Source organism: Schistocerca gregaria, chromosome 5 (genome assembly GCF_023897955.1).
Source record: "Schistocerca gregaria isolate iqSchGreg1 chromosome 5, iqSchGreg1.2, whole genome shotgun sequence".
Lineage (NCBI taxonomy): Eukaryota > Metazoa > Arthropoda > Insecta > Orthoptera > Acrididae > Schistocerca > Schistocerca gregaria.
In genome coordinates this window covers 550,696,919-550,723,820 of record NC_064924.1, presented here as the reverse complement: position 1 = coordinate 550,723,820, position 26,902 = coordinate 550,696,919, and the positions used below count along the sequence as shown (strand labels likewise).

Here is a 26,902-nt window from a genome sequence, read left to right as displayed (position 1 = left end):
CCTGCAGTCCTCCTGACTCTTTTCCCTAGCCCCTGCCCCACACCCACCTCCATCTCCACCTCCACCTGCACCTCCACTGCTGCCACTTGATGCTAACTTGATTTGTCTTGCTTCCACACCCTTCCCTCTTCCTCTCTTGTATCTCCCCCTCACAGTCCATTACTCCACATCACCGTGCTTCGCATAAAACTAACTTCAGGCTGGTGGTCTGCATCCATAACAAGCTCAATTACTTCCTAGAGTATAAGAGGTAACAAATTTTTTACAGTGTGTTGTTTAGTGCTATTTCCGCCAGCAATAGATTTATTAGAAACGTTTTCCTGGTGCCACATTGTGTGTCCAAGTAAATGTTGTTGATCCGGTCCATGATAACAGTGTAAATTTAATTTTGATTGTCATTAAGGAGTGGCTTGTTATGAGCTATGTACGAAAGTAGTTCATTGACGTTGTAGATTTTTTCTTTCGTAGTTTCGATGTTTAGCATGCTGAAACTGTCAACAGTCTTGAAATCTATGAAACTTACTGATCCCCATCTTTTGTGTAGCAACATCCAGAGATAGAAACATTTGGCATTGTTTGGAAATGGTTTTTACGTGGCCTAGTGCACCAAATTTCCTGTCTGCCCATTCTCCTAATGTACTGGTAGATGTTGCACAATTAGTTCGAGTTTATGAATGGCAAACGAAAAATCCATCGAGCTGCTTCGTTACCGTTGATGCATTTTCTCATTTGGTTCATGAGGATCTCGTTGCTTCTGTTTCGTTGTTTGCTGTCTTTGGCTTTTTGAAATATTGCCATGTCACTGCCTGTTCACATACTTGCAGATATATTTGATGGATTTCACAAAATGGCAGTATTTTCCATTAATGTGTGCTTGGAACATTTTGGGAACTAATGTGTTATATGGTACTGGTCACTGATTATCTATACCAGTTTGTGGCTGGGAATGTTCCACAATGTCTTAGGTGTTCCAAGCTGTTCCTGAACGTTCTGGAAACTTTATGTATGTTCCAGGCTATTCCCGACCATTCCAGAGCATTCTGGAATGTTGTGGATTGCTCTCAAATACTCTGGAATGTTCTCGAACACTCTTGAATGTTCTAGGAATTTCTAGAGGGCGAAACTTCGCAGCCCTTATATCTTCAAAAGCACACCCTTCATGTAAAAGTAGGAACCTTCTTCATGGGTGGGAGATAGATGTCTACCATGCTATTTAACTCCCTTGATCATACTAGGACCCATTTCTGAGTTTTATCGGTATGTGCATTGTTTAGTTACTTTAATAATATGTGTTGGTATTGAGTATTGATTATTGATTACCTAATTTGATTTTGCAGTGTGAGCACATTTTGTGTTTCCTGTTCTAGAGTTAAGCTGCCCAATTTCAGTGTTTTATTTGTGTTCGTACAGTGATGGAAGTGGGATGTTGGTTGCACATTTTTCATTTTACTCATAAGCTTTAGGTCCCATTTTTTTCACCCTGCTCTGTGGATCGTAACATATTGTAACATAAGTTTTGGTGTGATGTAACTTGCTAATGCCCAAAGGGGCAAAATTTGCATATCGCTAATGGTAAAATAAAAAATGATTATTTCAAATAAAACGACAACCTACGCACTACAATCACTTATTTAAGAAATCTAAGGCAAGATTGCTCATTGTCACCACTGATATTACATTTGTGTTATGGAGAGACAATGAGGAAAGTAAATGACTGTCCGAGTGTGGAAATTGTTTGTTATGGACAGTAAATCATCTTGATATGGTTCTCCGGTGATGTAGCATTGGATAACAAAAAGATTAAGTTCCTCTCATCCTCACAGTGGAGGAGGGGGCAGCGGACCCCCTCAACCTGTGATCTGAGTGACTTGCCTCTCCTTCCCAGTCTATCCCTGATTCTTCTCTGAGGAGGGAACAAACAGTTTCGAAAGATAGGTATAGTTCTTTCAACTTTTAAATGTACCTATTGGCACATTTTGAATTTAGCTTGACAGTCAGACCTGGCCGTCCGTTCTGTTGCCCTTCTAACTTTATAAACCGAGTGAGATGGAGCAGTGGTTAGCACACTGGATTCTTATTCTGGAGGTCAGCGTTTCAAGTCTGTGTCCCAACTTCTTGATTTAGGTTCCTAAATTGGTTGAGGCAAATGCTGGGACGGTTTTTTTCTAACAGTCGAAGCTTGTGCTCTGTCTCTAATGACCTCACTGTCAATGTTAAACCCTAATCTTCCTTCCTTCCTTCTAATTTTATAATTTATGGTGAGTATGTTTTGGAATAATTCATCAGTAATTTAGACTGAAAAGTAATTTTTTAAAATTTTTGTGTAATCTACATTTCCCCGTGTTCATGACAGCTGCTCATGTGCTGGCAATCTTATCAGCACTATGCTACCAGGCAGCATATGCTTTTGGACTGGGACCTGTGACATGGCTGTTACTGGCAGAACTCTTTCCGGCCACCACCAAGGGACGCGCTTTAGCACTCACAGCTGGAGTTTACTGGTTGGATGACTTCATTGTTCGCTCAACATTTTCCAGTATGGTTGGTAAGTCATAGTATAGATGTAATCATCCATATCATAATGTACAGCTGTTCTGCATGATGCACTTAATTACTTCACATTTTAGGAAAAGGTTAACATTGTGGATGTTAAAATGCTGACCTATATCAGTGAAACAGCACGTGAGGAATTTGATTAGGTCATATTTACACAAAGTGATGCCATGAATGATGAGTTCTGTGTCACTTTTCAGTTTCAAAAGAAATAGTTGTCAGTGTCATTGGGAAAATATAAATTACTGTTGTTGACCAGATTTCAGATCACTTACAGGTCAGGGAATAAGAGGCAGGCTTCTCTTGAATCCGTGATTTTCAAGTGGGCACAACTGATTTCCCCCCTCCCCCTCCCCCCCCCCCCCCCCCCCTCCCTCCCAGAAAAAGTGGCCATCTGGTTGTTGGGAGAATTTTTATTGTTGCCAGTCTTGACTGGTTTGATGCAGCTTGCCTTAGCATTTACATCAACAATGTTGTCTTGCCATGTGTCCTATCATCCTGCCCTTTCTCGTAGTTAGTGTTTTCCACATATTTCTTCACTTGTTGATTCTGTGGAGCACATCCTCATTTATTATTTTATCAGTTCACTCGATTTTTATCATCCTACTGAAACACAACATCTCAAGTACTTTGATTCTCTTCTTTCTCAGTTGCCAAAACTTTACATTCTTAATGGTTTGATGACATATGTTAACTTGTACATTTACAATTAAGGGAAAAGGTTCATATTAGTGAAGTAAACTGAGGAGAAGCAATAATGATAAACTACTACTTTATGAGGCTACTGCTAACCATCAAGAGTAATTTAACCATCAAGAGTAATTTTGCTTGTGTTGCATCAAGCAAGGATATTTGCTGTTCTTATTATACCTCAACTTTCTGTAGTCATTTTCCTACATGCCTATCCCCTTCCCTGTTCCCTGTCCAGTGCTACACAGCCCTCTATTCCACCAATGCACCTGTTGTCTTTTGACCTCTTAATAACAGTAACAAAATTCAACACTCAATAACTACTAAAATTTTTTCAAAAATTACAATAATTAAAAAGTAAAAAATGATGTGTTTCCAAAAGCTGCATAGCTGTATGAAGGAGCTTTATTCGTGACTACCAGTTTCATGTCAGTATAAATGCGTCTTCTGATTTATAGTGGTTATACACTCCTGGAAATGGAAAAAAGAACACATTGAGACCGGTGTGTCAGACCCACCATACTTGCTCCGGACACTGCAAGAGGGCTGTACAAGCAATGATCACACGCACGGCACAGCGGACACACCAGAAACCGCGGTGTTGGCCGTCGAATGGCGCTAGCTGCGCAGCATTCGTGCACCGACGCCATCAGTGTCAGCCAGTTTGCCGTGGCATACGGAGCTCCATCGCAGTCTTTAACACTGGTAGCATGCCGCGACAGCGTGGACGTGAACTGTATGTGCAGTTGACAGACTTTGAGCGAGGGCGTATAGTGGGCATGCGGAAGGCCGGGTGGACGTACAGCCGAATTGCTCAACACGTGGGGCGTGAGGTCTCCACAGTACATCTATGTTGTCGCAAGTGGTCGGCGGAAGGTGCACGTGCCCGTCGACCTGCGACCGGACCGCAGCGACGCACGGATGCACGCCAAGACCGTAGGATCCTACGCAGTGCCGTAGGGGACCGCACCGCCACTTCCCAGCAAATTAGGGACACTGTTGCTCCTGGGGTATCGGCGAGGACCATTCGCAACCGTCTCCATGAAGCTGGGCTACGGTCCCGCACACCGTTAGGCCGTCTTCCGCTCACGCCCCAACATCGTGCAGCCCGCCTCCAGTGGTGTCGCGACAGGCGTGAATGGAGGGACGAATGGAGACGTGTCGTCTTCAGCGATGAGAGTCGCTTCTGCCTTGGTGCCAATGATGGTCGTATGCGTGTTTGGCGCCGTGCAGGTGAGCGCCACAATCAGGACTGCATACGACCCAGGCACACAGGGCCAACACCCGGCATCATGGTGTGGGGAGCGATCTCCTACACTGGCCGTACACCTCTGGTGATCGTCGAGGGCACACTGAATAGTGCACGGTACATCCAAACCGTCATCGAACCCATCGTTCTACCATTCCTAGACCGGCAAGGGAACTTGCTGTTCCAACAGGACAATGCACGTCCACATGTATCCCGTGCCACCCAACGTGCTCTAGAAGGTGTAAGTCAACTACCCTGGCCAGCAAGATCTCCGGATCTGTCCCCCATTGAGCATGTTTGGGACTGGATGAAGCGTCGTCTCACGCGGTCTGCACGTCGAGCACGAACGCTGGTCCAACTGAGGCGCCAGGTGGAAATGGCATGGCAAGCCGTTCCACAGGAATATATCCAGCATCTCTACGATCGTCTCCATGGGAGAATAGCAGCCTGCATTGCTGCGAAAGGTGGATATACACTGTATTATTGCCGACATTGTGCATGCTCTGTTGCCTGTGTCTATGTGCCTGTGGTTCTGTCAGTGTGATCATGTGATGTATCTGACCCCAGGAATGTGTCAATAAAGTTTCCCCTTCCTGGGACAATGAATTCACGGTGTTCTTATTTCAATTTCCAGGAGTGTATTTCCATGTTTATGGAGTCTCAGCTTTTGGGAAGATGTCCACATTAAAAGTCAAACCACAATGGTGAGTTGTCACCCAAAAGATGCTTGTAAAACTGTACAAAGCACTACTGCTGAATGAGCCAGTGTGGATAACACCACTTAGGTTATATTATGGTATTAAACCAATGAAGTAAAACTCATTGTGTAATTTGTGTACTTCTGCCATATTGATAACCGGTCATTGTGGTGTAAAAAGCCTGTGGAGGCTAGCAAGAGTCTCTTTTTATTCTCTCCTTTTCCACGCCCTCCCCCTTCCCACCCTCCTCCCACCTGTCCCTGTCTAACCTCCAGACCGCACCTAGCTGCCCAACCCCCTCTCTACCTCGTCCCTGTGTGCTCCCACAAGCAGCATTTTACTGTCCCCCACCCCTACCCAGCTATCCCTCAGATCTCGTAAGAGGACCGATCATGTCAGTGGTAGCTAATTCTCTTAGTTTCACTAGGATGATAGCAAATAGTGGCGTTCTGCATGTAGCAGTAGATGGTTTTGCCTTTTAGCGCAAATTGCCTTCCCCTCCCTGTCCCAGCCACCACCTTGCCCCCACCACCCAGACTGTTTCTGCCATCATGTGCTGCTGCTCACAGTCAGCCAAAGACTGTACCCGTGTGTGTGTGTGTGTGTGTGTGTGTGTGTGTGTGTGTGTGTGTGTGTGTGTGCGTGCGCGCGCCTGTGTGTATGTTGTCCGATTCCAATGAAGGCCTTTTTGGCCGAAAACTTACGTGTTTGACAGTCTTTCATTTTTTATGCCTATCTGTGACTGAATGTCTCTGCTATGTGATGAATAGCAATCTGTATTTTTCATAATATTGACATTTTAACTAAAGGTGCACAACAGTTATGTTTGTTTGTATGAAGATAATAATATTCAAAAGATTGCCATTATACCAGTTATGCTGTACAGCTATTATTTATATACTAGTAGTATTGAATATGAGTGGAAGTTAGTCCATATAAATACTTCTCAAAGGAACGTATTTTATCAGTATGAAACTTATTTCGTCAAGCACATTATATAGTGAGGTGTACTGGACTGTGCAGTCCTAATTAGTTTGCTTGTTTGTTTGCAGTTACATGTCTGCAGTCCTTGTTCACATTGAAATCTCATACCAAAGTACGTAGCACACCATTAACTGGAGGAGCTAAAACCAAAATAGTTCGGCCCATCAATAAAATGGGGTCTTACACAACAATTCATTCCCAGTAATAGAAGAAATGTTGCAGTTTTGTCAGGGCAACTGTGGTGGCTAAAGGAGTCATTAACTTTGGCTCAACACAGCTGTAATATTTTCACTGTTGTTGATTTAGAGAAACTAAAAAAAAAAAAATCTTGGTTGCCATATGAAGATATGAATCCCGCTCTTCCTGAAAGTACATCAGTACGTTAACCACTGTACAACCTTACTTATTAGCCCAAACAAGCATTATTAATATTACATTCTTAGTACCATGTAGTACGGCTAATGATACGGTCTTGTTAATTTGTACATTGTGAACAGAATATGTATCCCCGTAACAGCTTCAAGAAAGCTGTTGTGTGAAGGGTCACATTTTTCATGGGAGGAAAACGAAATACAAAATCAAGAGTAACAATTGTTTCTGGTTTAAAAATAGAAAAATCCTTCGTTTATTAGGTGGTGACAGTTACATGCAAACAAACACTGGCAAAGAATTGGAGGAAACAAGGCTATTCAAGAATTGCTGAGAAAAGTCACTTGGGACACTGAGATATGTAGCAGGATAAGGCAAGTTGGAAATAAACAGTGAAATGTGATCAATAAATGAGATTTGAAAATCTGTAAAGTTGGGGAAAATTCTACTTTACCGATTGCAAAAAGTATTGAAATGAACAAAACCTTATTTTCATTCTATCCCTTTTAAACTAAAAGTGCATATTGTAATTAGAATTCCTTGGTGGGTAAATAATGTAACAAGTAAAGGTTTCAGCTCACCTTATAGTTGAAGCATTGAGGTGACAGAATAGTCCAGATCTCCCTCATTTTGAAGCAGACATCAAAATTATGGATGTTGTGCTGCAGTGTCTTACAAGTATGGGCAGTGTACATTCATCCCTAATGACGGCCTAGTGGTTTTTTATTGACCAAGAGACTGACAATGGTTGCATTTAAGATGGCGTGTGACATGGGTGATCCCAGTGAGGGCTCATAATTGGCAGCACAGTCCTAATAATATGAATTACATTGCAAAGAAGTCGACTGAAAAGGAGCAGAGGGTGTGATTTTGATGTTAGTGAGGTTCAGTTGGAGCACTGGTGTAGTGTTAGCAGATGGGGGGAGTCAAATTTCATGATATGAGTTCAGAAAGTCGTAGCCCTAGTGCTGCACTTTAGGGCAGGATTGTATCTGGGACTAGAGATTCACTCCTGACTGTTTTAGAGGAATCTGAGTTGTAGGTTGGCTTCAGTGACATGAAAATACCAATCTCAGCCCCCCCCCCCCCCCCCCCAAGTCAACCTGCCCCCTCTCCTTCTGCTTCTCACTCTCACTCTCACTCTCACTCTCACTCTCACTCTCACTCTCACTCTCACTCTCACTCTCACTCTCACTCTCACTCTCTGCGTGTGCGTGTGCGTGTGCGTGTGGGTGCGGGCGCGCGTGGGTGTGGGCGCGCGTGGGTGTGGGTGTCACAAGACAGCAGCTGTTGGGGAAGGAAGGTGGTTGTTGACAACATGGAATCATTATGGAATAGAACTGTGTAAAATTCAAAAAAGAACTGTAAGAGTCTCACATTGTAAATAAATTCTGACATTCTGACAAACTTATTCTGTGTTTGCCAGAACTTGTGAAGCGGATCAGATAGAAATAGGCACAACAGATGACATCATAAGATGAATCATGACTGAAGTATCTGCAGCTCATATAAATGATAGAGAGGGGAATCAGCATGCCAGGTAAGGGGAGAACAAACTGAAACTAAAGAATAAATGAGACAAAGTAGTGCAGTAACATAACATGGAAAGAAACAGTGGCATCAGTGGACCATATCTGAAGCTGCTGCAAAAAAATCACTCAGACTGATTTGAGGCAGACACACATAGCTGTGGCACAAATGAACCCCTGGAAAAATTGCCATCTGCAGGTGGCAAGGAATTGGGAAGACCACAAACCATAAAAAGTTGTCTAAAATGAATAAGTTAAATTTCTGAGGTACTTAAGACCATCAGAGATCAGGTACCGGAATGCAGTACGCCAGACATCACAGTTGTGGAGAAAAAGAAGGTGTGTATCATTGGCATTGCAATCATAGATGATAGCAAAAATGACGAGAAACAACTACCAAAACTTTCCCGATATAAGGACTTGAAAATCGAACTACACTGGCTCAGGTTTAACCCAGTGAAAGTGGTCCCAGCGTTGCTCAGACTACTGGAAGCAATGCCAAAAGATCTTAATGGACATTTGAAAACCATTGACACTGATAAATTATCCATCTGTGAACTACAGAAAGCCACTTTACTGAGATCTTTATGAATTATCCACCAATCCACTACCCAGTCCTAGACACTTGCGAAGTATCCAGCAAGTTGTGAACTACAAAATCCAGCATAGTGAACTCATTTGCTGTTTTTCTGTTAACAATAATAATAATCAAAATATCCATGGGTGTACTGCCGGTCTATAGTGTCCAACGGGCACAATATTTCGGCGATCAAACATGTCGCCATCATCAGGTGAACTGACGGACTGAGATCCTGTGAACGTGCCGGCACGGAGATCCGTACGCTATGGCTGCTCACCAAAATATTGTGCCCGTTGGACACTATAGACCGGCAGTACACCCCTGGATATTTTGATTGTCAAATACGCCGGGAGAAACTCAAGAATAATAATAATAATAATAATAATAATAATAATAATAACAGGCACTGCAAACTATAAAAGAGGGACCAAACCATAAAATTAAGATTCAGATGACAAAAGACAATAATGAAATAATGAAAGCAGGTGAAAGGAAAGCAGAAAGTTTCATCAGGATAGGGATTAGTGCAAGTACCCATCACAGCACTCATTCTCAGGCTTTCTTTTACTCATTACACTGTACTAACTCCCACAGCGAACTGTACCTCCAGACCATTACTCACCTCATTTTCTAGCTGTCTATACATCTTCATTGATGTGTCTATCACTATCTTGTTGTAGTGAGATGTTCATTGGCATTTCTACGTCTTCCCTTTTTACTGTGTTTCTGATTTACTTGTGTGTGTCATACTGTTTTCAAACCCCTTAAATATTGAAACTTCCTGGCAGATTAAAACTGTGTGCCGGACCGTGACTCGTACTCGGGACCTTTGCCTTTCACAGACAAGTGCTCTACCATCTGAGCTACCCAAGCACGACTCACGCCCCATCCTCACAGCTTCACTTTTGCCAGTACCTCGTGTCCTACCTTCCATACTTAACAGAAGCACTTCTGCGAACCTTGCAGAACTAGCACTCCTGAAAGAAAGGATATTGCAGAGACATGGGTTAGCCACAGCCTGGGGGATGTTTCCAGAATGAGATTTTCACTCTGCAGCGGAGTGTGCGCTGATATGGGTAGCTGAGATGGTAGAGCACTTGTCTGTGAAAGGCAATGGTCCCGAGTTCGAGTCTCAGTCCGGCACACAGTTTTAATCTGCCGGGAAGTTTCATATCAGCGCACACTCCGCTGCAGAGTGGAAATCTCATTCCCCTTAAATATCGTTAATGGATACGTCTGCCCTGTGCCATTTTCACAGTAGACAGAACAGACTTATTCAGCCATACGTCTACTGGGTTATATTAAGTGGCACTAAGAAGCTATATCCAGTTAAGTTTTCTGCAATATAAGGTCTATGAGAATGAAGCAGGATGAACTACCTTTTCAGTGTGAGTTAGCAGCTACATGTAAGTTTTTTACTCTAAATGTTGTTCCTGGACTGTTCTTTGTATCTTTGAATGGATAATTATTAAATCAAACAATGGAAAATCCAGGATGGAATGTAACAATACCAGAGAAAGAAAGTTACTACTCACCATATAGCGGAGATGCTAAGGTGCAATAGGCACAATTAAAAGAATCACACACTCATAGCTTTCGGCCATTAAGGCCTTTGTCAGCAGTAGACACACACGCACACACACTCAAGCAAATGCAACTTGCACACACGTCTGCAGTATCATAGAGCTGAAACTACACTGAGAGCAGCAGCACTAGTGCATAATGGGAGTGGCGACTGGGTGGGGGTAAGGCGGAGGCTGGGTCGGGGAGGGGGAGAGATAGTGTGGTGGGAGTCGTGGACAGTGTAGTGTTGCAGTTTAGATGGAGGGCAGGATAACAGGTACGAAGGGGGAGGGGAAGGGGGTAAGTAGTGGAAAGAAGAGAAATAAAAACAAAAATAAATTAAAAGTCTGGGTGTGGTGGTGAAATGACGGCTTTGTAGTGCTGGAATGGGAACAGAGAGGGGGCTGGATGGGTGAAGACAGTGACTAACGAAGGTTGAGGCCAGGAGGGTTATGGAAACGTAGGATGTATTGCAGGAAAAGTAATTATTCTTACACGTGATTAATTACAATGAATTAGTGTAGAAATGTGAAGGTGTGGAGTACACAGAACAAGTAACAGTTAAGACAGCAATGGCACACATGGAATGTGATCAATCTGGGAAAACTACACATATCTGTAGAGGAAGACTGAGGGACTGCTGGCCTCAACATATCATCTTATATTGCTGTCTACGTTAGCGGCGTTATCCATTGCGCTACTGGACAGTTGTAATTACACCTTTTGGGTTCCTTTAAAAAGAACGTCTTCATCCCCTCCATTGGAATGCAGTGTCAGTTGACACCTCAGGTGTGAGGCTGTGATACCTGATTGTTTTTCAGAACACGTTAAGTGCTATATCTTTTAAGGTAAAGCTGTCCTGAGCCTGAAGTTGGATTTGGACATCACAGATTTCTTACTCATTCTTTGATTGAAAACAATGACAACTTTTTATCTGCTGGCCTGCTAAGCCTAAAGCATTTGAGGATTTTCTTTCAGGATTTACTTTGTCAGCATGTGAAGATCCCTCTTAACCACAAGGCAGTGGTTCCACTCCTCATTTGCCCTTAGGAGGGAAGGGGTGCCATCTCCGCCAGAAGCGCCTTACCGCCGACGTAGCCCTCCAGATCCAGAGCATGGAAACCACCTCACCCACACGGATAGTGCTATGTTAAGGCGGTGTCCTCTGAGGAGGAAGGAATTGTAATACCATTGTTCAAGAATAGTAGTAGGAAGAAATGCACCAACTACCGAGGAATCACACTGTTATCACACTGCCTTAAGGTAATGGAAAAGGTCATAGAAAAAGAATGCCAATTAGAGGAACAACAGCATGGGTTCAGAAGTAATAGGGGAACAATAGATCTCATTTTCTCCCTCCATCAGTTAATGGAGAAATATTGGGAAAAAGAAAAGGAGTTAATAGTAGTATTCGTGGATTTGGATAAAGCATATGACAGTGTACCAAGGGATAAAATACAGGAATGCTTGAGAAAACATAATGTTCCTGATTCATTAATTAAAAAAGTCCAGATGCTGTATGATGGCTGTGAGAGCAGTGTACAAGTAGGAATTGGAAGATCAAAATGGTTTAAGAAAAAGAGAGGTGTTCGGCGAGGCAGTTCACCCTCCCCATTACTCTTCATTATTCTTATGGACACAATCGTGAAAGAAATCAAGGAAGAAGAAGATGAAGATATTTTGTTTCTGCTGATGACATTTCCATTTGGGGAGAGACGGAAATGGAGGTTCAGAGGAGGGTAGATTTCTGGAACACAGAATTTAAAAAATTCAAGTTAGCTATGAGTAGGAATAAGACAGTGGCAATGAAGATTAGCAGGACACCCACACCTTGTCACATCATACTGGAGGGGGAGAAGGTTGAATGTGTGAAGAGCTTCAATTACCTGGGTAGCATCATAACATGTGATGGAATTTCCAAACTAGGAAACAGAATAACAAAAGGGTCTAGCTTCTTCCACCAAGTACGAAATCTAATCTGGGACAAGGAAGTCCCTCAAAGAGCCAAACAGACAATGTATAAAACTTATCTCCTGCCAATCATTATGTTTAGTCTAGAGGCCTGTGTCGTAAATAAGAGAGAAGAAAGTCAAATACAAGCATGTGAAATGACGTTCCTTAGCTCAGCTCTACAAAAAACTAGGAGAGACAAAGTCAGGAATTATTATGTAAGGAGAGACCTGCAGGTGACATTGACTACAGAGGAGGGAATGAGTGCTTTGAGATTGACGGGGTTCGGTCATGTGAAGCGAATGCACCCCGACTCGAACTCCATGACAGTATTTGAAGATGGAGGTACCAGGAAGAAGACCAATTGGGCAGCCTAGAAAGAGATGGACAGACCAGGAGAGGAGTAACATGGGATGTAGTGGAGAGGGAAAGTTATTCCAGGACAGAAACCAATGGAGGCATATCGTTCACAAAGTTCCTGCCCGGCTCGCTGGACGGAAATCCTGATGGTGATGGTCTTACTACTTTTGAACTGACTGACTGCCAATTATAGGGAGAGGGGGAGGGGTGGGAAGTCCACAGTGTAACTTCACATTTTTGCATACACAATTCTTTGAAAGATGTGAAAAAAATGGTAACTTTAGGCAAAAAATATAGTACTGATTGGGGGTTGAAACCTGAACCTTTTGGTTGGAAGGCTGACATTTAACTCACGTAGCCACCAAGCCATATATTATCTTTCATTTGGCCAATTTCCAACAAAGATATGTGTAGTGAACATAGAAAAAATGTGTACTGGGTGGTTAGCTGACTGCCATGAGGACGACCTGGGTTCGATTTCCGCCATTCTAGGGATCTTTACTTGGTGGGAGGACTGGAACGAGTTGCACCCAGTCTCATGATACCAGTTGAGGAGCTACTTAACTGAGTAGTAGCATCTCCAAGTCACGGAAACTGACAGCACCATAGAAAGCTGTGTGCTGAACTCACATACTGCATCCAGTGATACAATTGGCGGAGGTGACATGGTGATCAGTCACTACCGATATACCCACCAGGGCCTGTGAACAGGGTTCAGATTTACATTTACAGCTTACCTGAAGACACTAAAGCTTACTTTACACTGGAGCATGCACATGTAAACAAGTGTATGTGAATGAGAATTCTCTCTGGTATAAAAGGTGGGTGAACAAGAGCAAACAGCATTGGTCATATCCATTCTGCATTCACTGGTGCTTGTTCATATTATGTTAGTTGTCAGTCTTTTAGTGAAGCGTCGTAAGAAGTTTGCATCCTCTCTGCTTTGGTGCTAGCAGCACAAAGTGTATATTTGACTGCTGTTTTGCATGCAAACTACTTTTGTTGTTGACACATATTGTGTGAGCAATGGAATGGTCTGATGGGAATTTACTGCTGATGATAGAAGAATATAAATACCATAGCTGCTTGTGGCAGCCTAGAGATTCACTGTAAAAATGGTAAAAAAAAAGTGGTAGAAAGTTGCCAAGGTACTTGATGGTCCAACTAGGGACAGGAGACAGACGAAACCCCATTAGACACTTAAAAAACGCTAGAGAGCAATGAGTAAGCACAAGATTTGTATTACTTTTTATTAAAAAGGAACAGTACAATTAATTTTCTTGAAAGTAAACAAATATGGATATGTATCTATTATACTGATTAGAAGATTTACTTATTCTTGTTGCTTACTTTCACATAGCTGTGATTACATGACTGATGTCTCATTGTTATTTTAGAGGTGTCTAAAACAAGTAAAATTCATTTTCACAAAATTATGTTATCTCCACTCACAACAACTATGTAGCAGATTTTGTCAAATGGCTTATGTGACAGTCAATTTCTTAATCATAATTCATTGATATTATCTCTCTTATAAGTACTTTTATTATACTTGAAGAGTATTTTGATTTTTAATTTCCTCCTCAGTTGTAGTGAGAAGCCATTGAAAGACCTCAACTGACATACGGTCCTCAGGGCCTCAGCATTCGTTTGCTGGGTAGGGGTGTAGCAACACTGGTGTGCCTGAGCTGGGGCTAGTAAGTGCTGCTAGTCTTTCATCACTGTAATCTCTGGGGCATGCTTCAGTGACCACCGCACTGTGCATTGATGGAACAGTGTGCCAGAAGGAATGGGACTCTTGGCTTGACCACCCAGATTGTCAGGATGGTAAAAAAAACCCACCTCAGTTCCACAGTGTGCTGCATGCCAGTGAGATGCATTGTTGTTTAGGTGGAACAGTTAGCAGCAGACAACTTCTGGAGAAACTGCTGCACCTCAGCTTATGAGGCTTACTCAGGCAAGTGGTACTCTGTGTGATGGGAACATTATTTCCGTAACTGCTTGTGGGCTGACATGAAACCCTTGAAATTTTCTCCTCCACCTCCCAGCAGAATGGGTGGGCCGCTGGTATTTATCAAAACCAAATCTCTCACGAGGCCTTGTCTGACAAGTCCTCCCAACAAGACTGTTGTAAGGGAACACGTACTGTTGGTCAGAATGTTCTTTCCATAGCTAAACAAAAGGAGGGAAGCTTCGAAAAAGTTTCCTCTTTCTACATTCAGAAGGGTTCAGAGGGCATAGCAGGTACATTAAAATCTGTTAAACATTTGCACAATGGGACAATGTTGGTCAAAACCTCTCGTTTCCAACAGGTGAAAAACCTGCAGAAGTGAAACACCTTGAGGAATATGTCATTGAAACTGAGCTACACACCACCTTAAACTACAGCAAAAATGTATTGTGAACATTCTCAAAGAAAAATTAAATGATAAGTGGGCTCAAGAAGGTAAAGTCAGTGTGCAAAATATCATGAAGAGGGTGGATGGGGATCTGCTAAAATTCGACTCCTTTATGCTTAAGTTCAATAGCACAAAACTCCCAGGGCATGTCAAAACAGGTTCCCTTTGCTTAAGTGTGTGGCCCTGTATCCCAAATCCTATGTGCTGTTTTAAATGCTAGCACTTTTTGGGAACATCACTTTTAAGATATAAGGGAGAATCCACTTGTAATAAATGTGGTAAGACCACCGAAGAAAGTGTTATTTGTTCATCTCCTTTGAAGAGTGTGATTCGCTCAAGGGATGACCCTGTCTGTAGTAGGGACTGTTGTATACACTGATCAGCCTGAACATTATGACCACCTACTTTGGTAGCTGGTATGTACACATTTGGCATGGACAATATCAGCAATGCGGCATGGTATGGAAGTAATGAGGCTTTGGTAGGTCACTGGAGTTAGTTGGCACCACATGTGTTCACACAAGTCGCGTAATTCCCATACATTCCTGGGAGGGGGCCAGTGAACTCTGATGTCACGTTCAGTCACATCCCAGATGTGTTCAATCAGGTTCAAATCTGGCAAATTGGGGGGACGGGGGGGGGGGGGGGGGGGGTGGCAGCACAGCACAGCACGTGGAACTCACCAGTGTGTTCCTCGAAGTAATCCAACACGCTCCTGGCCTTGTGACATGGCACATTAACTTGTTGAAAAATGCCATTACTGTCAGGAAACATGATACAATCTGCCTTCTGTCAAACTCGCATAGATTGTGCACCTTCCCCATTCTACACACGGGCAGCATGCTCACTGGTACTACATACACCGTGTGTGTGTGTCTGACTTGTGGTCATTCCTTGCCAGGTGACGCTGCTACCACCTGGATGAGTTTATGTTGATAGAAGGTCAATGCTCATAATATTATAGCTGATCAGTGTATATCTTGAAGAATGGAAGATACAAGAGCTTACAACTAAGAAGTGCATCACATATGGTGAGGCCTAAAAGATGTATGAGGCCATGCTGCCTCCCCCCCCCCCCCCCCCCAAATCCCTTCAACATCTGCTATGTCAGTTGCTTCCACTCATAAAAAGCCTGTACAGCTACACAAATGCAGGTTGCTAGTGTCAGCACTAGTATCTGCGTTTGTCATTGCGCTCCCCCCAGAACATCAGAAAAGGTCGTGGTTGCTGACATTGTTGAGATTCCTCCCTCTAAAGGTTGTCTGATCCACCATCCAGTGCTGCCCATACCGCCACCACAATTGTCTATGAAACCTCCCCAAGGCAAAAAAAAAAGGGGTAGGCAAAGTGTTAGTCACTGATTGAGATGTGAATCAAACAGTCCAATGATGTTGACGTCATTCTGACATCTCTCATGGTTAATCTCCTGAGCCGATGCACCTTGATGTTGGCCTGTGGCACTCATCTCGCGCAAGACTGAACCTCCACCCATTTGGGGCTATACTCCTTTGCGGTAAGACATGGTGACAGTGCAACCCCCTTGATCATTGGAACCCATACTACAGTGGAACATTAATGAGTTCAGGACTCCAGTTGGGGAACATAAATTCCTAGCAGAAGAGCACCCCATGTGCTTATGATAGCAGGAAATTAATTTTAAAGCGTCTGATGCCCTTGTGTTAGGGGCTACATTTTCCATTCCAAGGATGACTTGACTGGGGAAAGGGCCAGTGCTAGGGTCACTGTGTTTGTCAATAACTTGTGCCATCCCTCTGTCTTCCCCTGGCTACTGACCTGCGAGCAATTGAAGTTGAAATTCTAGTGTGTTAGAGAATCATTGGTTTTTGCTGTATTTACCTCCACAAGATGCGATAGACTCTGCGGCTGTCACAGATCTTGTAGAACAACTCTCTTACCCATTTCTCTATTGGGTTACTTCAATGCCAGTAATGTATTATGGGACATGGGATTCAAACCCAGCTTGCCCTAAGGGTCAAATTTTGGAGATCCTCATTTGTCTCATGAGCTGTACATTCTCAACATGGGCAATGCACCTAATTTCTCAGCTGCTACCTGGTATCCTCAACCATGGACCTCTCTATCTGCTCTTCAGCCCACACATATTCTGCTCTGTAAGAAGCAATGGATGATCTTCGTACCAGTGGCTGCTTCCCATTGTGGATCCACCTATTGACTGGAGTATTACCAGACAGAAAGCCACAGAAATGGATGGTCAACAGAGCTAACTGGCTGCTGTTCAGTCAGCTGGCTGTGTTGAACACTGAGGGAGCATCCAGGAATGGGTGGACCACATCACACGAGTGATCCACCATGCCACTGACTTACCCATCCTAAAATGATCAGGTCATCTTAGGCGGCAACCTTTGCCTTGGTAGACTAGTTATTGGGGTTCAGCAATCCAGGTCAGGCACGTGGCTATACAATGGTTTAAATGTGGCCCAACAGCAGACCACCCCCCCCCCCCCCCCCCATCCAATCATCTAGTTGTTTTGAGTCAAGGGAGCCAAAACTTGATACAAGATTAAGGAGAGCAATAAAAAAGGTCACAACAACAATCCCTGGACTGTATCAACCACTCTACCTTCTCTACAAAAGTATAGGAAGCCATCAGGAGGCTTTCCATTAAAAACAGTTGCTTACCATTAGCAGCAGTGCTGAAACAAGGCTATCTCCAAATGACACCCAGAGACATCTCACAGACGATGGCAGAGCATTTTGCTACGACTACTGCCATGCCAATCAGATGTTCTGTTGCTGATGTGTGACCATAGAGAGGAGCCATTTGGGCCTCAGTGCCAACTATTATGAGTCTTGTAAGTGCCTTTTTTCCATGTGGGAGCTAGATTTGGCATTGTCTGAGGCTTGTGATCTTGTACCTGGTCATGATGAAATGCTTTGACTTTTGCAGGCAGCTTCGAAGAAAATTATCCTCGAATGTCTGAATTGGGTATGGCAGACAGGCCACTTTCTCAACAACTGAACAGAGGCCATTTTTATATCTCTCCTCAAACAAGGAAAGAACCCTACACGCTGTGTAGGAAAGACCCTGGAACAAATGGTTAACTGTCATCCCCCCTGGATGTTAGAGATGAGGCAACTCCTTTGCCACTCTCAATGTGCATTGAGAAGGTTTTGATCCAATGTTGACAACCTGACCCTACTAGAGGTGGCTATCCAGCAAGCTTTCCTATGTAACCACTGCTGTGTTGGTATATCCTTTGACATCAGTAAGGTGTGCGATACTATTGGAGACAAGTTATTCTAGGGCAGCTCCACCATTGAGGCTCTCATGGCTACCTGTTCATTCTCACAGCCCTTCCTCTGTAAGCTCTTTTTAGATACTGAGTTGGTGAAGTGCTGTTGGATCATTTTGAGCAGCAAAAAGGTAGTGTTCCACAAGGCAGTTGTATAATTGTTACCCTCTTTGCCATAGCCATAAACAATATGATGTTTATGGTTAGGAGTCTTGGACAATGCTCCTTATTTGTGTATGATTTTGCAGTTTCCTGTTTCTGCTCCAGTACTGCAACAATGACTTGACAGTTGCCACTTACAATGAAGAGGTTTTAAGAGTGTGCTTGCAAAGATGGGTTGTACATTTTCTGCCAATAAGTGTGTGTGTGTGTGTGTGTGTGTGTGTTCATTTGAATTGTTTGCATTGTCACTTTACTTCACCTAACTTGCATATGCAGGAAACCATTCAACCTTTTACAAATTTTGTGAGATTTCTGGACCAATGTTATAACAAGAACGAACATGATTTATGGAACATAGTACTTTATAGAGCAACATGTAAGGTACAGGTTGTGCATAGCATTGAACATATAGACTGGACAACAGTAACACAATGTAAAAAAAAAAAAATTACATTCATGCATGTATAAAAACACTATGCACCTAAAATGCATGGTAGGGAAAGAAAAAGCACTGCTACCTTGGGAGAAAAAACCTCACAAGGCATTGAAATTACAAGTCATGGAAAAAGCCAGTGAGGGCGCCAATGTCCATTTCATGCTGGACAAAGGCAGCTGCTGCAGTATGTGGCTGGTAGGCACCAGCGGGTATGGGCAAAAGTGATGAAGGGGCGGGTTGGTACGCTGCCCCCCATTCGTGAGAGACCATAGGGCAGGACTGTGGACTGTCTCTCCATAGTGATTTCCTCAATGAGGTCAGCGGTCAGCACTGGAGGCATCATCAGGCAGTGGCTGCGGCTGCGGCACAGCAGGTGAAGCTGGGGCTGCACTGGTGATGGCAGTCATGGAGTGGGGGCAGAGGCAGAAACACCAGGCAGTGATCTGCCAGGTGAAACACCAGCCATCAATCTGCCAGATAGCGATCCCCTCTGTGGTGCAAACCAGACCGTTTGCAGCACAGGAGCAGGCATCAGTTGCGGTGGGGTCGTGGGACGTGGTGAACTCTTCAGAATAGGCCCCGAGTGTGCAAGCACAGCTGGTCAAAGTGACGGGACGTTCACCCATCAGAAGTGCGGATGGCACATTGACGCTGTCCCCAGTGACGCTCAGTGATGGTAGGGACCCAGTTCGGCAGGTGACCAAATCCATGAGCACAGGTACAACTGGCCGGAACCATCGGGGAGCCAGTGACACCGGCAGACACGGCATCAGATGCAGCAGATGAATCTATAGCAGCTTCAGAGGACCTGAGAGGTATGTACTTCTGCATCTGAGTTTTAAACATCTGAAACATGCTTTTGGCATCACCATTAGATTGAGGATGAAACGGGAGAGCTATGAGATGGTGAACATCACTAGACTGATGAAAAGATGCAAATTCTCGAGAAACAAACTCGAGACAGTTATCGGTAACCACGGTGTACTGAAGTCCCTAAGTTGGAAAAATCTTCGACAGGGCCGAAATAATGGCCGCCATGTTAGTGGACAGTCAGTGTGCCACATAGAGAAACTTAGAATAGGTGTCCATTACAGTGAGCCACTACTGGTTTAGGTAGGGGCCAACAAAACTGACATGTAGATGCTCCCATGGGTGCTGCTGCGTTGGCCAGGGTAAAAGATGGTCATGAGGCTGCCTGTTGCTGAACACAGTGAGTGAACGTTGTGATAAGCTGCGTAATGTCCCCGTCTATCTCCGGCCAATACACATGCCAATGGGCCAAAGCTTTGGTGCGACACGATGGTGGGCAGAATCTTTCATGGTAATGTGAACCTAGGTAACACAACCTAGCCCAGGGGAAGACAGAGACGAAAACTCAGATCAGAGGGACTCCAGTTGCTGATACGGAACTTGATCTGAAAATAAATTTACCTCATCGGCAGTGGAGAAAGTGTTAAATGCATCTAACCTGAATAGGCCTGTGATATAGAAATGACCCACAACAAGGGAGGTTAGAGGGTTAACAACAGATAAGAGACAGGAGTGGAAAACTGACCTTGGATCAGAATTTGTTGTTTATTGTAGCTATCAAACTTCTGTGAAACCTGTGTGAGGGGAGGGGAGCCCAAATCCATGTATGTTTGTGTGTCCACTTGCATTTTTAGTGCTGTATTAAACACACATAAGTTAACCAACAATTTGTTAAGAGAAATAGTTAGTGTAGAAATATAGTTTATGTACATCGGTACTACTGTGTCTGCCATGTTTGAAGATCAGTTACACACCGATGCACTGTGGCCTTTCTTTCAACACTTGTTGCAAACCGACCAACGCTTAGGGCATGCAGCAAGCTCATGTTGGATGAAGCAGTAAGAGCAAGATGGAAGAGGGGCATGTGGCCGCTGCTGTGGCCGTAACCAATGCTACCCCATGCGACGCTGAATTGAAGGTTGTACTGCTGCAACAGCTTCCCCGTCATCCTGAACACTTGCAGTGTGTCTAACAGAGATTGTTGAGCAACTTCTGATACCTCACTGCATGCAGCAATCTGATTGCCTCTGGCCTGTGACACTTTAAAGGACTGTGCTATGTTGATCACTTCCATAAGCATCACATTCTCACATTGAAGTGCTTTTTTGCAGATTTCCGTATCCAGGTCCGAATGAATAATAACATCATGTTCCATGTGATCAGCATAGGATTTGTGATGAGTTCCAGTGACTAATTTACAACAGTGGCTCAACCCAAGTAATTCTGCAGCCCAGGCTTTGTAAGATTGGATTGGGCATTTCTGACAATGGTGAAATTCTACACGCGTCGCAATGACATGCATTCTGTCACAGTAATAGGTTGAGAGAAGCTTGCACATTTCATCAAATGATAAGCTGGCCGGTTCTTGCAAAGGCACACATTGGTCCAATGACTGATACATGTGTGGAGAAAGTCTGGAAAGAAAGAAAGCTCTACACAGGTTTGCATTGGCCAAGCAAAAAATGTGGAAATGTTGGTGTAACAATGCCTCTTAGGAGTCCCAGTCTTCAGCCGATTCATCATATGGTGGAAAGAGCGATGGTTGCACTGACTGGAGAGTAATAACTATATCTTGAAACTCTTCCATTTATCTGTGTTTGCATACAAAAACAATAATATGAGGTTGTGAGTCCACCTTGATGCAGAACACTTTCATTATTTGTTTTTGTTTATTCCCCCAAACTAGTTTCAGTGACAAATATCTCCATCATCAGTGGGTTCTTTAATTCTTATTTACTGTATATCATAGCATGATATTACAATTGTTGCCACTGTTTCCGACATATTTTGTTTGTTTCTTTGTTGCCATTTTTCTCAGCATACATTGTGTCATCTGCAAGGCTGTTGGACAGTTCACAGCTTTTTTTTAGACACATAGAAACATAACTTTTGCACCTTACTCATGATCTGAAACATTATGCCATCTTGTTGTGGTTATCAGGTCTAAAGTACCTGAAGGCAAGGACCCAGAATATATTGAATGTCTTAAAGTGCCTTAGCCACAGGTCTTGGGGAGCAGACAGGTTGGGCCTGTTCCAGTTTTATAGCGGTTTCATGAGATCACAGCTGGACTATGAGTGCACAGTATAAGGTTCAGTGAGAGATCTTTGATGCTATTCACTACGAGAGGCTTAGGCTGGCCATGGGTGCTTAAAGGATGCCCCGTACCGAGTATTTGTGCTGAGGCTGGGGAGCTGTCACTTCCCATCTGGTGGAAACTGATCATGGTACATCAAGTGTATAAGTTCCTCGCTGCTCCGAATTCACCAATGTATTGCACTGTTGCTTGTCCAGTTATGGAATGCATTTTCTTCAGTCGTCCATGATCAATGAGGCCCTTTGGAATCCATGTGAAGTGTGAGCTGCAGTCCTCTGTGGGGCACATACTGATTCATATTGGAGATTTTAACCAACTACGACTCTGGTTACTGCAGAGGCAAAGAATAATTTTAGATTTAGTACAGTACAGGAGATATTAGCCTCCTACTTATGTTTTTACAATGATATTTTCCAACGTTTTAACTCAGCTCCACAACTAGTAGCTGTATTCATGGATTGGTCTAACCAGGCAGTTTTCGTTGGCTGCTATTTTGTTTTCCCTGATTATGTCCTCAGGATTTGTTTGTCTCCAACCTCATTGTCGTCTATGTCAAATTATTTGCATTCTTGAGGATGCTGGAGTAAATGAGATGTGTCTTGCCTGCATAATTCCTCGTCTGTTCCAACTCCTTTCATGTCCTTCAACCTCTGCAACCCTTGTATCCAGCAGATAAAGTAGTCTAGGATATCCAGGGTGCCATTCTCCATTTACAAAGGCTGGGGAAGGATATGTCTTTCTGCTGGGTGGCAGGTCATATGGGTGTCAAGGGGAATAAAAGGGCAAGTGTAGCAACCAAGCAGGCATGTCGTGATCTTCAGGTAGTTTAGTGTGCCATCTCCCAATGTGCTATCACTTTTCTGTTTAGGTGCAGAGTCATGCATCAATGGAAAGAAGAGTGGCTTGAAGTGACAGACAATAAGCTGCATCTAGTAAAGTCCACTCCACCTCCTTCCACTCATGCAGTGGGAGGGGGGGGGGGGGGGGTGAGGTGCTCCTTACTTGTCTTCCGCATAGGTCGCAACCCTCTGACGCATGGCTTCTTGTTCTGGTGAGAGGGCCCTCCAATGCGTGATGCTTGTGACGCACAGTTCTGTGTGCCACGTTTTGCTAGAATGTGTTTTATTTTCGGACCAGATTTGCCAACAGGTCTGCCCTCTATTTTAAGTTACTTTCAAATGGCTGTGGATAGAGTTTTATGGTTTAGTGATATGTTCAACTTGTTTCCTAAAATTTTTGGGATGTGTTCTTAATGCATTAAAGGGTGACTGGCCCAGCCATATTTTTTGTAACTGCTCAGCCATTCACACTTACTAAGTTACTATTTTAGCTACCTCTCATGATTCTTGTATTTTCAGTTTTAGTACCTTCTAAGATATTAGAGTGGCTTGCCCTGGTTTTTGTAAGTGGTGAGCTTCCATAGGGTTGGCATGCTTTACTCATTCTTTTGTGTTTTCTCTAGTTTAAATGCTTGTTCGCAGGGAAAAAAATGTATAGTAGTGAATAATGCAATCTGTCTGCGACTGCTGATTAGTGTGCTTTTACTTCCATTTTCTCTGGTGTAAATGGGATTTAAACAATACATAGGAGCATTGTGCTTGGGCAGGCTTCTACAAATCCATATATTTTTCTTTAGTTTTTGCCATATAAGTTGCATTTTTAAATCTAAAGAGGAAAACTGAGAGTCACATGTGATTTCATTCTTTACTTTTAGTACACAAATTGTTGAGTTTACTATTGTGCAGCAAATATGTCATTATCAATTGATTTACTCTATAACTGGTTTCTCATTTGTTTCAGAGTCCCTCTCAGTGGCTGGAACATTTCTACTCAATAGTGTAGTGTGCATGATGGGAATTTTACTGATATTTTTGTTTGTACCAGAAACTAAAGGCAAATCTTTACATCAGATTGCACAAGAACTGAAGAATGTGTAAGTATACATTTTTAAGCTTTTTTGCATTTTTAAAAATTTCTTAAAATTTTAGTTTTACAGTCTGTCAAAGAAACTGATTCGGCAATATGTTTCTTCTAAGTGATTTTAATGTTTCATTCTTTTTATTGAGGTTTGACAATACTGAATGTAGACAACAGCTGTTTCTTTGTCTTAGCCCTGCCAGTGTGCATAGAATCTGTATTCTTCCTAAACAGTGCTCTTATTTCGGTTTTCCAGTGATAGTGATCTAGTTGTTATAGTCTCTTGATTTTTTTTTTTTTTTAATTTAACATTGACCTTATATCTGTCAATAATTTTGTTGTTGGGAAGATCTTTTATTCCGTATATCTTGTTATTGACTTTCCTTGTTGAGGATCTATTCAATTATGCTACTTGCTTGAACTACTCCAAGAAATTTCATTTCTGAAATCTTATTCTTACTGATGCCATGACCTTTCTAGATTATTGATTCAGCCTTGTACAATAGAATTGTAATAGCCATTGTTTTTGTATATTCGGTTTCAGCACGTGCTTTTACATCCAATACAAGACACACAAGCTTGACTGTATTGACTTACTGTTTCTTCACACAATTCTGATTATTTGAACAACCAAATTAAATGTACTTAGAGAGTCTTCCAGAAAAACACCAAATAAACAAACACTTCTTCTGTAATTCTTAGTTGGCATAAAGGGTTGCTCTTGCTAATGCCAAGAATGAAGTCACTTGCTAGACTATACAGTGGAAACAAAAGTTAAGTTCTGCCATTCGTCTTGAAAACTAAGTTCTTTTATGAGTACGAATGATGTCAAATTAAATTTCTGTACTACAATCCTGTCCTAGTCCAGACCTTCCTAGCTGGTAGTGTCTGGTCCATGGTAGCGCGATGTCAAGGTCAGAACAGCGGTGGTGAACAGTGAAATGAATGACGAAAGCTGCAGTCGCGGCGGTTCTAGTGATGATCATCACATCTGGGCAGGCAAGGTCAAAGCTTTCTGCTGCTCCAGCGAGAGCTTAAATCCTCACTTCGTGGAGGATTACTTCGTTTTGATTGGCTGCAGAGCTGGGCTGCAGAAGCAGAACATAGTGCTGATCTGTGCATGCTGATTCTATTTGCGTGATGATTGTGATGTCAGTGCGACTGCTGAAGTCGTGCTCTGCTGGCGTTCTCGCTGACTTCCTTGCCCTGACAGAGTATGAGCGGAGCCATAGGCGATTGAATATTGAGGGCAGCAGACATTCAGCTGCTGGCACTCTGTTTTAGGTGTGCCACAGCACCCACAGCAAAGTTCTTCTACACTCTCCTATTCTGTTGCTTTTCTGCAACAACTTGAGTAACTTGTTGATGGTACCTCTGTCACATTTATGTGTGGTACTGTGTGCAGCATAGCAGAACACAATCTAAGTTCATTTACTATTAAAGCAAGGCATTACTGTGTTTTTGCCTTTTGAAATGTAATAATTACACAACTTTGTTAGAGTATGTAGCAGACATATGGTTTCCACCAAATCCTACAGATCAAAATGGTGCAGTAGTAAGACACTGAACTTGCATTCAGGAGGATAGCGTGTCTCTCTCAGTCCAGACTTGTGCTCTGTGTCTAATGATCTAGTTGTAAATGGAAAATTAAATCTTAATCTTCCTTCTTTACTTCTAACAGATCCTCTCCAGAAGAGTTGTAACACTTCGGCCACTGATAAATAATAGTGTATGAATTGCTTTGTTTAAAATAACATCCTTGCAGACCAATTGATTTTCAATAACAGTTGCCATAGTCACATTCATACACGCGATCTCCAATAAAAAATGTTCCTGGGTCTTGACAGTGAACATTAGTATAAAAGAAAGTGTCACAGATATGTACAGTCCTATTAATGGAAACAAATTGTTACAAAATGGTGAATGGTAAGATATCTACCCTAATTCATATGCTCCAGAATTAGATCCATTTGTGAGTGATGCTAAGAAAGTGGCAATGGCCCTTCCCTTACGCATCTGCTAGTCATCATGAACAATGGACTGTGTTCTTTAGGACAAAAGAAAGTTTATTTAACATTGTAATCCCATTTTATATCATTGCATTTACTCATTTTGGAATTTAGACTATTGGAATTTTGTGTGTAAGGCTTTTCCTGATGCACAGTGTTTTTCTTGTAATGTTTCTCACTGCTGTTAATTGATCATTTCTGTAACATACTCATTCTGATGAATCAAACCCATGATCTACACGAAAGTGTAAATAACATGTAGAAAAGTTATATGATCCAAATGTGTCTTTTTAGTTTTGGAGTCAAGGTGTGTGGGACAAAATTTACACACACTTTTCTCTTCTTCAAAACAGTCTGGAGAATGTCTTGAACACTTGATTTAAGAATGTCTTGAACACTTGATTTAAGAATGTCTTGAACACTTGATTTAAGAATGTCTTGAACACTTGATTTAAGAATGTCTTGAACACTTGATTTAAGAATGTCTTGAACACTTGATTTAAGAATGTCTTGAACACTGATTTAGACATGTTACTCCACTGCGATTTGTTACACAACAATGTTGGCACGCTATGGGTGGATGTCCGCTGGTTAACAATAACTGCTCACATGTGTCTGGTTGAAAGTGCATCTGTTGTTCACAGTTTTTAGTTCAAGATGCCACAGTAGTTACCACATTGACATCACTTATATGCCGGAAATAAAATCTGTCTCGGAACTGTTTCAGTGCATCGTGTGTGACTCTGGAAGTTGGTGTATGCTTTATGCATCCATCTTTTTATAGACTCACAAGTTTCTACAAACTTTTACCTGTCACCATTTCTTCATCATTTATTTGCTCATAGAGTGCAACAAAATTGGATTTATATACCACCTGAAGTACACACACATATATTTGACACCTCAAAACAAACACCTCCAGATGCTTTAAACAATTATTCTGTAATAATCTTGTTACGATGTATATTCTTTGCACTTTGCGATTATGTTCTTCTCTTCTACTATACGAACCTAGCACCCAGCTGATTCCAGATGCCATATTTGTTTACAAA

The 26,902-nt window shown here is 42.6% G+C and overlaps 1 protein-coding gene across 1 annotated transcript in view; it reads left to right on the top strand.

Moving 5' to 3' along the window:
- The window catches only part of LOC126273161 (solute carrier family 2, facilitated glucose transporter member 10-like), a 79,867-nt gene that overhangs the window by 32,833 nt on the left and 20,132 nt on the right, over window positions 1-26,902 (top strand). Inside the window, exons 5-6 of the mRNA XM_049976630.1 lie at window positions 2,354-2,545; window positions 23,725-23,857. Coding sequence (XP_049832587.1) covers window positions 2,354-2,545; window positions 23,725-23,857 — 325 coding nt within the window. The remainder of the gene's footprint in view (window positions 1-2,353; window positions 2,546-23,724; window positions 23,858-26,902) is intronic.